This window comes from Chiroxiphia lanceolata, chromosome Z, assembly GCF_009829145.1.
Source record: "Chiroxiphia lanceolata isolate bChiLan1 chromosome Z, bChiLan1.pri, whole genome shotgun sequence".
Classification (NCBI taxonomy): domain Eukaryota; kingdom Metazoa; phylum Chordata; class Aves; order Passeriformes; family Pipridae; genus Chiroxiphia; species Chiroxiphia lanceolata.
The window spans coordinates 73,338,656-73,355,002 of NC_045671.1; the positions used below are offsets into that span (position 1 = coordinate 73,338,656).

The window sequence follows — 16,347 nt, forward strand, 5'->3', positions numbered from 1 at the left end:
GTTAAGGGGAGCTAGGCTGGAGTCAGTTACAAGGTCGTTTACAGGGCAGTGGATATTTTCTCTTATTTCCAATGACTAACAACTACATACCTTCATTTGTTAAAATTATTTTGATAATAAGTTACATTACTTCTGATTTTAATTGTACTCTTGGGTCATTGTTGTGGTGCACACACACACATGCACAGGCAGTTGCAGAGGGGGACAGACTTCTGATGCAGAATTTCTTGCCTAGATCTTTAGCAGCTAAAAGCTTTTAGAGCCACCTCAGACCTTATGGAGCAAATGTCAGATAGAAACATTTGATTTATTCTTCTAATATGATGGATGAGTAATTACTTTGGGGCACTCTGTAACAAGGCTACAGGAGAGAAAGCATATAAGTGTATAATTACTTGTTACATGTTTAATTACTTCCACAAGATTTTTCTCTTTTATTACATGGGCAGATTTGTAAATTCAGTCTGAAATATATCTTCTTTTTTATTATTTGTCACTGTCAAAATATCCAGTCCTGCCAACAACATAAACATAAACTCACAGATGGTTCATGTTCCAACAGCAACTTTCTTAGTCTTTATCTGTAAAGAGCAAAAAACTGTGCATTCCTAGTGACTCTTGTGCTGGTAAGATTCCCCTTAGGATAGACTTCACGCAGACTTAATGACAGATAAAACTTCACATGGATGTAATAAGAAACTGAGTGAATATATATACAGTTTTATTTTTCAGTTCTGAGTTTCAGTTAATAATATTTTAGAACAAATAAATAATAAAAATAGAAGTACTAATCTATGTTAAGAAAACCCATATTTTAAGCTATCATAAGTATCTTACCAGTATTAAAATAATGGTTACTTATCTTAAGAATTACATGAAGAGATTATGTAGTACCTAATAAGTTAATGTTTGTGATGAAGTACTATCCATCTGTAATTGTGTTGTGTGCTTCTTGTTGTGTGTTCTCTTAGTGTGAATTTTTTCCAAATGCAGAATATATTTTAAATACACTTTACCAACCCTGTGATACTTTTAATAAATATATACAAAGTTTCTTACTTTATGGTTTGAAAAAAGGAGATAACAAAGTATGACATTTATTAATATTTTAAATATAATATGAATGACATTTTCATTTTGAAAGTATTAGAAATATTTTTGTCACAGTGTGTTATATGCAGATAATTAAAAATAGGGTTTGACAGTTGCAGAATGATTTCTATATTCTGACAGATCTAAAAATATCTACAATTGATACCATATTAAGTTGTCGTGTTCTTTTCCTGTGCTTATTTTGACATCAATTCTGATTGCCAATTTGTTAATTTACCAAGTAGAAGCAGTCTCCTTTTATAATTAACCTAATCCTTGATTTATTCAGTGATGACAGAGGGTTTTGGGAGCAAAAAATTCCTCATTTCAAAGAGAAGGTGACTGCTATAAGGAACGGACTATATTACAGAATTAAATCAGTGCTGCTTAACTGACCATCATAGGTTAAAAAAATAAAATTTAAAAAAAAAAATTTAAAGGTACCAATGTAGCTGTTATGGAGTAGGACCTTCACAGTTTTTATGATAAAATAGATATCATGAATTGAAAACTTGAGAATGGTTTTGAGAATCACTGAGTTGACTTCTGTGGTCACTTCCGACTTCTCTGAGAGGGTCACTCGTTATCAGATGGAGGGACTGTACAAACTGATGAAGAGTTCTTCCACCCCAGAGTATTTGTAAAACACACTGGTGAATTAATCTGTAATTGTTAGTCAATTATATTGTACTGCTCTCTAGAAATTTGTTTTTAGCCTTTGCTCTCTTGGCACTCCAAGGAAATCACTCCTCTTTGTGTTGCTAAATTGTGGTCAGGCACTTTCCTGCTTGATCTTTGTCTTGATTTATTTGTTTCCAGATTTGGGCCCTCCTTAGGAGAAAGAATGGAGTTTCTACTGTAGCACAAACATACTGAATTGCACTTATCAAAGAGAAGCAATAAGCTGTTTTCCAATGTAATGACAAAGTGGTTTTTAAAATTGGCTTCAGTGGAGCACCCCTATGATCAGATGGCAGCAATGTTGTTCTTATTTCTTTTTGCTTTTTAGATACAAAATACTGTAGCAGCTTAAGTCTTGCTGTCCTTAACAGTGAATTATGAATTAAACTGCATGTGCTTAGTCTCAGTTGCAAATGAAGGAGAAAACTGTCCTCGGGAGAATTACTTTTGTCTAGTGGAACCTGAACTATAAAGTGCATTACAAATAATTTTACAAATATATATGCATCCTGGCGAATAACTGAGATAGATTTTGGTGTTTTTCACATGACACACATGATAATTCAATTTTTTGGGGGTTTTTGTTGGGTTTTTTTCCCTTTTTTCTTCCAAAAAACCTTTACAGGAGACTAAATAAATAAAAAAAAAAAAATAAAGAGGAGCCTGCTACTAGAGTTCAAATTTAGATTTGCATCTGAATTACTTCAAGGTCTCACATAATTAGATCTCAGTTTGAATGTGTTTCAAAAGCATTTCAGAACCAATTTATCTGTTCAGGTGCATTATTTTCTTGAAGTGTATGAGGCTAATTCTCCATTCTCTTCTATTTTGCTTTTTTTTTTTTCCAGGTGCACGAAGTAGGTAGGAACAACTGGCAAATTAAAATTATCCATTCTGCAGCACCACTGTGCACCAAAGGCAATTTAAAGGTCAGAATGGAAGAAAGATCCTTTAGGTTGAAATATTACAAAAAAACTAAAGCAGTAAAAATTAAACTATCACTACTACAATTTTCTATACGTGTAAAAATCATCTAAAATTTTTTAGCTTTAAGTTTGAGCTCTAAGTTCCACAAAGAATGCCTACATATAATAAAAAATAAAGTAGCTTACTATTTAGTTATTTTCATTTCCTAACCTCCATGAAGCCATGAGGTGCTATCCATCCCCAATTTTGACTGGAAAAAATCTGATCTGTATTTTATATTTAACCCACATTGACAGATGTACACATAGAGACACAATTAAATGCTTGTTATGATTCCATGGACACAAATTGCCATCATTATTCCCACATATTCAGTCATCTGTTCTGAAGAAGCAGAGTTGTGGTTACTCATGTCATGTGCACTGAATGGAATTTGTTCCCATTTATCCCATCTAAGGTCTGATTCCTGATTATTAGAGTGAAAACCCTTGAAAGACTCTTGACATTTCAAATTCAGTGCTGTGTTCATCCTGTTGCATCAGTAAGGTACTCATATACTTGTGTATTTTTGCTTCTCAGTGATGCATTTCTCACATGATGTAAGACCATTAGCATGCAGCTAGATTCGAGTGATATTTGCAGTAACACTAGGGATCATAAAGTAAGTAATTAAATGTCTATCTGAGGTAAATCAGTGCCAGTGTAACTTAAAATTAATGTTTTAAACCTGGGATACAACAGCTGGAACAACTCAAGTCAAAATACAATTAATATTTCCAGTTTGGTTTTTTTTTTTTTCTTTAGCAAATGGAGATGATGAAGCAAAATATTCTGTGGAGGAGATGGGATAAGTGGTCAAAAAGGCTAATTTCTTTTAGCTTTTATACAGAAAGCAATGTGGTTGCTTTCATTGCATGCCAGGTTTGCTCGTCAGTTGTATTTAATAGTCATCTATTTGTGTTTAAATGTATAGAAGTACTGGGAAGAACGAACTACCACTATTTTGCTGCTTAGCTTATCCAAATCCATTAATTAGTCTGATTCTGGAATCTGTGTCAGAAACAAATCCTCTGTGTGGCAAATACCTAGGGACTTAGTATTATTCCATTCACTAGTTAAAAGCTTACTGTGGCTTTTAGGAACATCCCCTGAGCTCAAATATTCCTAAGTGATCTGTTTACAGTGCAGACTTTGTGTTTCTGAGGCATCACATGCAGTAGCCTCCACCACGAATGCTGACATTTCTGAAAAACCCAACTTCTACTTTTGTACTCCAAATAATAACAGGAAATGGCAAGTTCACCATAGAGCAAGATCTTAGGGAGGGGGTGGTTGGTCCTTCATCCTGGAGACGTGCCCTGCCCAGCACAGCTGTGTTCTCAGCAACATGGCCTCAATACTTGTGACTGTGCCTGTTCTAGAACAGATGGATTGGTCACATAATCTGCCCAGTGGATGTTTAGGATTGTACGGAGGCAGCGTTGATGGAAGCGTTCGAGGAGTCGCAGGTGGTGGCGGTAGATGACCCAGGATTCAGATCCATATGAGAGAGTAGACAGCACTATGGCTCTGTAAACACTGATCTTGGTACTTTTCTTCAGGTGTTTATTTCACCAAACTCTTTTATGAAGCTTTCCAAAGGCACTGTATGTCTTTGCCAACCTGTTGTCTATCTCCCCATCAATCTCACCATCCGAGGAGATGAGGCTGCCCAGGTAATTAAACTGCTGGACTGATTTGAGCTCTGATTGGCCAATGGTGATATGGGGATGATAGAAGACTTCCTGAGGTGCAGGTTGATGGAGAACTTGTGTCTTCTTTAAGCTGACTTCCAGCCCAAAGAGCTCAGCAGCCTCTGCAAAGCAGGATGTTAAGCGCTGCAGAGCTGCTTCTGTGTGGGCAACAAGGGCGGCGTCATCAGCATAAAGCAGCTCCTGGACAAGATGGTTTAAGGTCTTGGTGTGGGCCTTCAGTCACCTTAGGTTGAAAAGGCTTCCATCAGTACGATATAGAATGTAGATACTGTCCTGATCCTCAAGGTCATACTTTATGGTGAACTTGCCACCGGCTGCCGCAAGAGAGGAGCCCCAAAGAGGAGATACAAGGACTGCCTGAAACAACATCTCAGCCTTGGCCATATTGATCACCAGAACTGGTCTACTCTGGCCTCCAGTCGGGAGGTCTGGAGACACCCCATCTATAACGCTGCTGATGCCTTTGAGAACGCAGCAGGATCACCCTTGAGGAGAAAAGACAAGGCAGAAAGAATCGTGTCCTGCAGAATTTCCCACCTAAGGAGTCTTTCTGCTGTGCCTTTTGCAACCAGACGTGTCTGTCTCGTATTGGCCTTTTTAGCCACCAGCGTGTTTGTAACAAACGTGGGTAGAGCCCTTCCCAAATCTTCATTCGTGAAACCAGGCCATGATGAATAATAGGAAATATTGTGATGCATTTTTCCTAGTCCCTGATAACTGCTGAACGCAATCTTGATATACCTTTGCCCAATATTTTTGCTAAGATTTTGTGCAGAGTTAGTATTAATATACAAAAAGTTCCTAGAGCCTCGTTGTTCTGCCTAGCTTTTCTATCAGACTAGTTATTATTTTAATGTCCTCTGTTTCTGAAGCCTAGGGCAAAATAAAAGGGACCAATCTAGTTTTCATCATAATATTTATAAGTGGTTACACTATTTTTTCTCCATTCATTCTTCAAGATGGAATGTGGTTGGCATTTACAATAGCACTGACCATCATTCTAACTCTCTTTGCTTTACTATTAGATTTGGACTAAAACTGAGAGCTCTTATTAGCTCAGCCCAAGAGTCTGCTGTGGTGTCATTAAAACTTTACATTCCACAGCAGCCTGTAGTGATCTGGATACAATACCTGTTTTAATAGCTTAGGGTGGAGGAAGGAAAAGCCATTTGCTAGTGGAGGTGAGAGAGTTACTGCAACAGGAACATGCAAGTGGTCTAATTATATAGAGGGTTAATAATCAAAATTATGTTGAAATTTTAACTAGTCTTTCTGATGTTTTTTTTTTAAACTCTCAGCCACTTTGCTTAGGAACAGCAGATTGAAGTGCTTTCACCTGGTAGTTGACAGTTTTTAAACGTATTTGAAAGCATATTTGAAAAGTTTAGTTTCGTCAGTGAGTTTCTCTGGGTTTACATTGCATGGTACCTTTCATCAGAGCAAAGCTAAAAACGTGGAAGCTGATCGCTTTTAAAAGGTCTTCTAATAACCAGACTGGAAAGCACTATATAAAAAGAAAAGTGAAATCTTTCCACTGAGGTTTTTGCTGGGATGGGTGGATGTTAAATATGATAGTTGTAGCAACCTAAGGAACTGATTTTTGTTGTGTTCACTGGGTGTGTTGTACACCACTCTAAGTCCACAGTGGTGAGTTAGAAAAGAATTAACAGACAGAAATTTCTCAAAAGATATAAATCATGACACTTCACATATGAAAAACCAGCAAAATAATTTAGTAGGAAGCCGTTTTATTGAACTCTTTTATTGTTTATGACCCTCAGGACATAAGAGCTACAAAGCATTTGCTCTGCCATTTCTGTGTTGCACAGTTAATGAGGTTTCCTTCCTTTCTTTTTGGTCATTTGGTTTCATTTCAGAGTAAGGTGTGAAATTGTAGGAAAGGGAAATTTATACTAGAATATTAAAACAGCTTTTTTCATACTGCTTTGAGCAAACAGGATTCCCATGTACTGTTTTGACACTTCAGTGGATTTCATGCACTGCTGTTGTATTATAGGAATTTTAGCTATAAATCAAAAGAATTATCTTTGTGGTAGTCTCTGGATTATGTCGTGTTGTGAAAGCACAGCAGTGAATCCTGATTCCTACCTAAATTTTGCATAATGAGAAATATACCACTGCCCCCAATTTTACAAGTTTAACAAGTAAATACATGGAATAAACAGGTTAAATATGTCACTGCTCTCTAAAAACATTTCATAGTACTTATGTAGTCTATTATTTCTGAGTAAATTTGATTTCACTCTCAAGAATAAATACCATTAGTAAAAATATTCCTTTACCTAGAACAGTAGTTGTTAAACTTCAAATGGATTTGAAAGTGGAAAGGCCCATTAGGCCAGACTTAAAATTCAGTGTAGCCATATTTTACAGATTGTTTCAAATGGATTTATAAAAAGAAAAAAAAAACAGGGAAAATAAATAATCATATTACCTCCAAAAATACTTTGGTTCTTACCTTTAGAGATCATTACAATTACCTTTAGAATATCAGAATCGAAATTCATTGACTACAGTTCCGTGTATTAAAAAGTATATGTATATTCATTTCAGATAATGAATTAGCTAATCTTTGAAAGCTGTTGAAGATAAAAGTTATTTAGAATTCCAGAAATACTGTTATGAAACACAGTCACATTTTCAATTTTCAGGAGGATCTCTGAGGTACATGTGCATAGGTATTAACAAATAAAGCATAGTAGATTCATAATTACATATTGGGAATATATAAAGAAGGATTGTTATGATAATTTTTTAAGGGAGAAGTAGGAGACCTCAGTGTTGTGCCCAGTTGTGTCAATACAAGGGCTCCCTCCGATGGCCACAAGTTACTTCACATAAAATGTTTTACTACATGGGAATGAATGAAAGAAAATAAGGTAGGTGGAAGAATTCAAAATAGCTGGTGTGGCTGGTGGCTTGCATTAAGGTACTTTTATTGCATACATTTGTCCCTATACCATGGCATCTAGAAAATTAAGTATTTTTCATTTCATGCTGAACATAGGAAAAAAAAAAAGAAAGAAAGAAAGAGAAAGAAAACATGTTTTGTTAACCACATTTCCAAAGGAGCATGGCTAACTGTTGGTAAAACTCTACAGGCTAGAAATAGCTGTTCATACCCTTTTACACACCCCTACAGCGCTGTGTCCAACTACAACTATTGTAGCAAACCCTACAACCTTTCTCTGTTAGTTTAATTTTAGATATTGAAATCTTCACCCATAATAATGTGAAAGCAAATGGTTTCAAATTTTGTTTCTGAAAAAGAAAAAAAAAAGAAATTAAACAAAAAAACCCCAAAACCACCAAAGCAAAAATAAAATTAAAAAAAAAAAACAACAAAAAACAAACAAAAACAAACAACAACAACAACAACAAAAAAAAAAAAAACAAAAACAAAAAAGAAAACAAAAACCAAACCAAACCAAACCAAAACCAAACCAAAACCAAACCAAAACCAAACCAAACCAAACAAAAAAAAACAAGCAACAACAACAACAACAACAAAAACAAACCCAAAACAAAACTGAAAGGCAGAAAGAATTTCTAGAGTCCATTCACAAATGTCAACTGTCACCTTTGATAAATTAATTGGCAAGTACATTGTCATCCTCTCTTCATGTCCTAATTCTGGAGCTGCTCTCTCATGTAAAGCTATGCTAATTTTCCACTCACACAGTGAAAAACAAAAAAGAGAAAGAATCATAGCATAATATTCCAATGAATAAATGTGAATAAACACCAGAAAGAAATAAACTGAAAGAACATTGGTACAATTTATCCCACTATCCCATTTCTGAGTGACATTGATGGAATGATTTAAGTACAGTAGTGGGGATTTAGATGTTGCAAGTGGTGGTCATTGACGGCAACGAGAATTTATGACTGTTTTCTGCCAGGTTTTTTTATCTGTCTATCTGGTCTGTGTTAGTCATGTTGCCATAAATATATACTGTTCTTTTTTACAAAAGACGTTGTGATCAGTCAAAATTATGAATATGTGCAACTGCTCTGTGTTTGGATCAATTGAAGACAATTGAAGACAATTCCAGTTCAAGAAACAAGATATAGTGAAAACTATGATGAATAACTTACGGTACTGGGCTTCTCACTAGGATGCCACTGTTAGTACAGGAAACAGATCTGTCAACTATTGCATAATTTTTTATTCATGCCAATGAAGCCATAACAATCTATTAATTTAATCTCTGTGATCATTTTGTCCTGGCCATAATTCTAATCTGGACATCTAGGAAAGAAGGCAGTTGTCTGGTACAGTATTTTCTGGACAGAGTGAAGGACTCTCACACTCATTTTTTCACTTTAACGGAAGAGTTCAAACCTGTTGACTTTCAGGAGCAGCTTCAAAAGACTAATCATGACTCACCACAGTGGTAATAGGATAAGAAGGAAGAGTCTGAAAGTTTGGAATCTTGTTCAGAAGACATGTTAATTGATGCTCATTGTACTGTGCACTAAGTTATCTGGAATAGGCACTCCTTTTGTTACTGAGGTGTAAATAATTAAACTGTTCTATGAACTTGGATATCACTTGGAGGTAATGGGAGAAAATAATTTACTTTGAACTCTCTTAATTCTCAGAAGAGCTCAAGATGAGTTAATCCTTCAGCATTATTATGGTAGTTTCAATGATGCTCTAAGGTAATCAAATTACCAGCAGCCCACTGGGGGTTCTGTTTCCCTCTTGATGACTCCTGAATGCCAATAGCAATGTTGGTGTGTCGTAAGGAGAAGGACTCGTACAGGTGTTTCTAAAGCATAACCATCGTCATGCAACAAGAATTTTATACAAAGAGCTGCTGGTTCCCATGGATTTTTTCAGCTGTTTTTTCTGGTGTTGGTACCGGAATTCATAAACCACATTATGATGTCAGACCCTTCTTGGGGTACACTAGTACCTCACTGTTAAACTTCTCTTCTGACAAAATTATTCGGGTTGGGTCCCATTCCAGTTCTTGTCCTTAAACATTGAATGAGAAGTTGCATATTTATTTTTATTTATATATGTATTGTTAAGTCATATTTGTAATAAATATTACACTTATTATAGTGAGTACACTACATATGTAAAACCATTGTGCATGGTTTTACATTGCACAATTGCAAGGCATTATTTAACCTTGTAGTATGTTTTACAGTGTGTATGTACTATATCATACAGTAAAAGTTGCATTTGTAAATAAGCATCATGTCCTCTAGATTATCTAAAGTACAGGTCATACACAGCTTCATTTCTGGGGGCTTTTTTGACTGGCTGAGGAAGTTTTGGACAAGGTGCCTGTATTATCCCTGGTCTAAAACCACATTTGCTTTCTAGATAGAGGTTGGACAAGGAAACGAACTTTTTTTTGCGTTATCTTGATGTGTGTTTAACTTCACAGTCATTCTGACCTTGATAATGCCCTTCTACAGGCAGGACTTAGTTTTACCAATGCAGTCCAAAGCACAGTCATGATTTCTGACACCATAATGAACTGAGTAATTTTGTATTCAAAGCAAGGTTAAAGTAGCTCCAGGCAAAGAAATTACTGGGTTAGTAATTGAGTAGGAGGATTAAAACAAGTTTGAGAGTAGGCTCCCAGTTCAGGCTTCAGTACAACCCATGGAATAAAATAGGCTGTGGGCAGTTATCCACTTAGATATATCTATCCTGCTGTTGTTTAAACTGCAATATATGTTTTTAAAACTGTATTCTTTGAGAAAGATGGTATGTCATCATGCTATTGAAAAGCAGTACCTGTAAGAGTATCAACTAAGACTCAACAAGCAGTTATATTGGAGGGGTTACTTACAACCCTATTAATACTTTTGCCAACAGTGTTTATTACATGTAACAGTCATTTTAACATTACATCTTTTTAACCAGGAGATGCCTCGGTAGGTTGTGAAGACTCTGCATAATCTAAAATAATGGCATGTTCCCTTTACATGGTTTGGTACACGAATGAAGTGGTCTGAACAGTCTGAAGAAGGCAGGGGTGGGAGGAAAACAGCTCATTATGTGGTTATAATTCTGTGTTTAAAAGATCATTGGGCTGGACCATGAAACAGTAATTGTGTTCTGCTGTAGAGACAGGACTGTCTGTCACATTGAATCTAATTCTCCTCTAAAAAGCCTACAAGCTACTTTCATAGGTTTGGGGCACATCTTCAGTACTGTACTCTGGAGGAAAAGCTGTCTGATTTTGTCCTCTTTCTTTCGAAAAGGATTAAAACTGAAAAAGCCCCAAACTATATATTTTAACCTTTAGAGTGTTTAAAATCAAGCAAAAAAGACCCATTTAATACTCAACATAATTGATACACTCTAAAATGCGCTTTTAACAGATAAAAGCTCTGGAAAATGACAGCTTAAAAATATTGATTTCTAAACTGGCCATTCTGAATGGTTAAAGGAGTAGTTTGAAGTACTTTTAGGTTATTACTGAAGTCCCAAACCTAATTTTAAATTAAAAACACATGCTTTAAGTATACCCTACAGTAAAAAAATCAGGCAATATACATTCTGTATTCAAAACTTAAACTAATTTCTATGAGGTGACCACTCTCCAAAAATGATTTGGCAAAAAATCTTAATTGAACACTTCATTTGCTCACAGTAAGAGTAAATTCAGAGATTATAATTTATTGAAATTGTAATAGTACAGGGGAGGGAAAGTGCAAAGATTTACATATAGGGAGGTAAATAATTAATGTAACAAAGCTCACCTCTGCTTCAAAAACTTATAGAAAGAGAAGCTGCATAGCTAAAAATGTTGGTTTCTATATACTTATGCAGTTGAAATGTCTGTGGCTTTTGGCTATGGCAACAGCATTGTCCATGCATCCAGAAATGTGTAATTTTTTTAATATTACTCATATAAATATTTCAGAGAGCTATTTCTGTCTAATTTGTCAGATATTTAGATCTGAAATCTCTGATCAAATTCTTTCTGCTTCATATACCATAAGCAGGCTATGACAAACTATCACCACACAGCACAGCAAAACCAGAATATATTCTCCAGTCTTTAGGATGTTAAAGTTCATGATTACAGCTCTTTAGATTTTTTTTTACTTTCTTCTTTACCTTTGTTTCTTTGTTTTCTTTATGTAACAAAACAGGGAAGTAGTTTATCAGTTAAATACGGCTAAAAAAAGAAAAGTTTACTTTTTAATCCTTCACCTGGGAAAAAAACTGAAATACAGAATCTTCTTGTTTTAACAGGACACTCAATTAAAATTCCTTTATAACACTCTGGATTCTTTAGTTGGAAACCAGAGTCTTTCATTACCATGGTCTGCCAGAAGACCTTTTTAAATACAGCATACTGTGCACCTAAAACACAGGTTTGCTGTGAAACTAGTCTAACCTCTCAGTAAAAGGAATTCATAGAGATCACTCTCTTTTCTTATGTAAAAATGTTAGATGGAACCATACACTGAAATCATAGAATCACAGAATCAGCTGGGTTGGAAGGGACCTCTGAGATCATTAAGTCCAACCCTTGATCCAACCCCGCTGTGGTTCCCAGACCATGGCACTGAGGCCACATCCAGTCTCAGCTTAAAAACCTCCAGGGATAGAGAATCCACCACTTCCCTGGGCAGCCCATTCCAATGGCTGAGCACCCTCTCTGCAAAGAAATTCTTCCCAATATCCAACCTAAACCTCCCCTGGCACAGCTGAAGACCCAGCCCTCTTGTCTTGCTGATGGTTGCCTGGGAAAAGAGACCAACCCCCCCTGGCTCCCCCCTCCTGTCAGGGAGTTGCAGAGTGAGGAGGTCTCCCCTGAGCCTCCTCTTCTCCAGGCTGAACAGCCCCAGCTCCCTCAGCCTCTCCTCACAGCACTTGTGCTCCAGTCCCTTCCCCAGCCTCGTTGCTCTCCTCTGGACCTGCTCCAGCCCCTCAATGTCCTTCCTGAGCTGAGGGCCCAGAACTGGACACAGCACTCCAGGGGTGGCCTCACCAGTGCTGAGTCCAGGGCAAGAATCACTTCCCTGCTCCTGCTCACCACACTGTTCCTGATTCAGGCCAGGATCCATTGGCCTTCTTGTCCCCCTGGGCACACTCTGGCTCCTGTTCAGCTTCCTGTCCATCCCCACTCCCAGCTCCCTTCCTACCTGGCTACTCTCCAGCAGTCAGGATATTCTACACATTTTTGACAGGTAGGTTAGCCTTTGAAAGGTAATATTTTGTTGAGTCTGATGTCAGTGCTAAACACACAGGTGCGTTAACACCTCATCCGGATGAATAGTCAAGATTGATTAATCAGTTTTTCCAATGGAATTCACGGATAATTGCATTTCATTCCTGTGCTCGACTGTTTGCCAGACGAGGGTATGAAACGAAAATCTCAGCGATACTTCCACGTGTCGCTGTGTTCGCTGTGGATGTGGCTGATCCCTTTTTCATTTTCTTCCAGGCCTTTTCTGGGAACACCAATGCAGACAGTGTCGTGTACTATAAGCTCCAGCATTCCATTAAAGCCCGATTCCTTCGTTTTGTGCCGCTGGACTGGAATCCCAATGGCAGGATCGGGATGCGCATCGAGGTGTACGGATGCACGTACAGTAAGTTTATTTCTGAGTCAGCTGAGGGAAATGAATCCTCATCATTGTATTTTGCCACCTAAATCACGCCTGAAAGTAGATTTCTAAACTTGAATTTAATCTGGAGTAAAACTGATTCGATAAGTTTGTGTGCAGACTTTATAATTTCTATATTAGCTGTAGATTATATAATGCTTATTTTCCAGTTCTTTCTCTGTTGGAATGAATGGTGTGGACAATAATCCAATCACTGATTTAATGCAGACTCTTTTTTTTTTTTTTAAATAGTCTTAAAAGCTCCATCTGAACATGGTGTAATTTCTATCTGAAGGACAAAATATGGAAAATGTTTACAGTTTTAAATATATATGGTCTTGGTCATGAGCCAATAAAAGTACAACTAGACAGACCCACAAATACACAATGAAGGATACTTCAAGGTTGTTATATATTTAAGGAATACTTTTAGAATTATTTTTCTGCTATTAATAACTGACATAAGCCTTTGGAAGACAATTGTTATGGTTTTATTGATCTGCTGGACAGTGTAAATCTTACTGATGTCCTCCTTTTACAATTTTTCATGCCTGGACTTTTTAAAAAAGTCCTTTTAGTAAGTTGTTTGCTACTTTTTATTCTCCAGATCTTTTCTCTATGATGGAAACAACATTTATTTTAAGCAATCTCTTTAATTGTTTTTTATTGCATTTTTGATATGTTGTTATTTCTAGGATTTTTTTTTTTAACTTCTATACTTAAGGTATGCTTTTCATGGTTGATCTCCTCTCAATGCTCTCCATATATCTGTTTTCTGTTTCTATTCATTAGTATCTGACTTAAAGTGAACATCAGTAAAACACATCTCTGGGCTTTCTACCTTAAACTTGACTTTGTAAACCCAATAAAAGACCATGAACTAAGGATATTGAAAATTGCAATCTGGATGCAGGAGAATAGTTCAATGCAGAATTTAGGTAAACTTTCCCATCCCAGAAAACATTTCCTCATGCCAGTAGAAATGCTCAAACAAAATTCCTCAGTGACATCTGCCTGGGGACTGGGGATATGACTTATGATTCCTGGAACAACTTAATGTAACTGAGAAATGTGGTCAAGACCACAGGACAAAATATGTTCATGTAACTAAAAAAAAAAACCAAACAAACCACACAGAATAAGCAGATAAAATAAGTTAAAATATTTTTATGTGGTCATTAACTATTTTTGAGAAAGATTTTATATATCTCAGTGTTTTACTTCTTTGGTACAGGATCCGTCCTATAAGTAACTTCTAGAATCAAATCAATTATAGTTATCTTCTAAGATTAGGATGAATTTAAAATGAATATTTACTTCATCCATTATTCACTATAATTTGGACGTAAAGAACATGATGGTGTTAAAAATAATGTAAACTTTTTTTTAAGCTGGTTAAGATTTTCTCTGAATTAGTGATGTTGCCTGTTCTAGAAGTGCTTATTTTTCCTATGTATAAATGTTTTCATTCCAAGTGAATTGCAGACTTCTTATCATCTCTAATATTAATTTTGAACATCTAAAATTACCATGTGCTTTTAGAAGTTCAATTCAGTGGTTGCTGGTGAAGACAAACCAAGTGATTATAGTCTTATAGTTCTAAAATATATTTAAATTTAAATATATTTAAGAAGTTAAAACATTAATTCTTTCTCTCCAGTCCTTTTCTCCATTTATCAGGCACAATTAGGACATGTAGTCATTGTTACAGTAATTATGCCTGGCTCTTTCTGAATGACTACTTTTCAAGGAGGAACCAGCAAATAAAGAACAACAGAAATGCCTATAATTCCTTCCTTAATTTTGATTCACACTTCTACATTTCCCATTTTCTCATCTTTCCATTTAGGGAGCTCTCACTTGGTCTTATATTGTAAGAGTAAACAACTCTCTTTTCGTTTACCACCAAGCATGTGAACTGTGTTCTATATTCAAGTGCAAAAGCACTAATTTCTTCCCTCAGTCTTTTCTGTTGCAAATTGCACACACAACTAAAACTAAACTTGCTAGAATATAGGAAGTTGATCTCACTATTCCATAAAGTGATATGAAAAAAATGCATTACTGCTACATCCTAAAGAAGTCATTACCATCTCAGGGAAGTAATACTTAAAGGACAAATGTTGGCACTGCCTACAGTTCGCTGCCCTGCTGCCTTCCAGTCAACTACCTGCTCTGAATAATCCAGCCTAGTATCCTCAGAAATTTTGTTTCCCCTTTAATTACACTCTCAGTGAGGCTTGGTAATATTCATGGTACATGTCTACAGGATAAAGCAGATTATTGTGAGTTTTGTTTCCTTTTTTTCCCTTTTTTTATACACAACTCCTCTGTTTAGATAAAATTTTTAGGTGTTCGTAAAGCATGCATCCAGACAAGTCCTTCCATTATTTTTTTACTCCCATTCTACAGTCTTTTTCATGTAAAAAAGAAAGAATGATGTTTTATACCTCCAGGTGTTCTGCCTTACTTCACGTGAACTGGTAAAATCTGCTTGTGCCTTGACTACACCGCAAACACTCTGTGCTGAATCCCACCCCAAAATCCATCTCTACCTGATAGTTCTTCCTCTTTACTGTGTGCAAAAGAGAATGATGAATCTCTACAGACATTCCCTGTGTCTTGTTCCTGAAATGTCAGATTGTGACAATAAAGCCGCATAAAACACAATCTATGGCCTGACACTAAAAAAAGGATATCAGGAATGTCTTTGGCTTACTCTTTTCTCCCTTCATTACAACCCTCATTTCATCCTCTGAAAACAAACAAACAAAGTAGTCTAAAAACAAACAAACAAAACATTTTTGGCTTTTAGTTTGGTTGGTTTGTTGTTTTTCTTCATAATGCAGAAAGATGAGTTTAAATGCGAAAATGGCAAATGTATAAAATTGTAGAAGAAAGGTAACTGGAAACTAAATACAGACTGCACATTGAGAACTGTTAGATATGGTGCTCACCTAACAACAAGCACTGTGGCTACTGTGATACACAAACCCTCTTGCACTGTTCTCTAGCACTTAATTGTATTGAGGCTTTTTGAGAATTCCCTTCCTGGCTGAAACACTTTAAAATGATGGCACAGTTACATCAGTCAGAGAAAGGACTTCATATCCTCTTCATAACTGGAATAATGACCAAACAGTTTGCATTGTTTTAAGGTTTGTTTTTTTTTTCCTATAGAACATTAGCATTATTTTCAATTGATTTAAAGATTAAAAAAAAAAACAACCAAGTAGTTTTCCAAAAAAGGTATTTCAACTAAAATTTTTACTCAGGGTCC

The 16,347-nt window shown here is 36.1% G+C and overlaps 1 protein-coding gene across 2 annotated transcripts in view; it reads left to right on the forward strand.

Annotated features, from left to right (window-relative positions):
• Positions 1-16,347, forward strand: part of LOC116780374 (contactin-associated protein-like 4) — a 202,069-nt gene that overhangs the window by 118,061 nt on the left and 67,661 nt on the right. For both annotated transcript variants that reach the window (XM_032675302.1, XM_032675301.1), the window contains exon 4: positions 12,905-13,052. In XM_032675302.1, the coding sequence (XP_032531193.1) occupies positions 12,905-13,052 (148 nt within the window). The remainder of the gene's footprint in view (positions 1-12,904; positions 13,053-16,347) is intronic.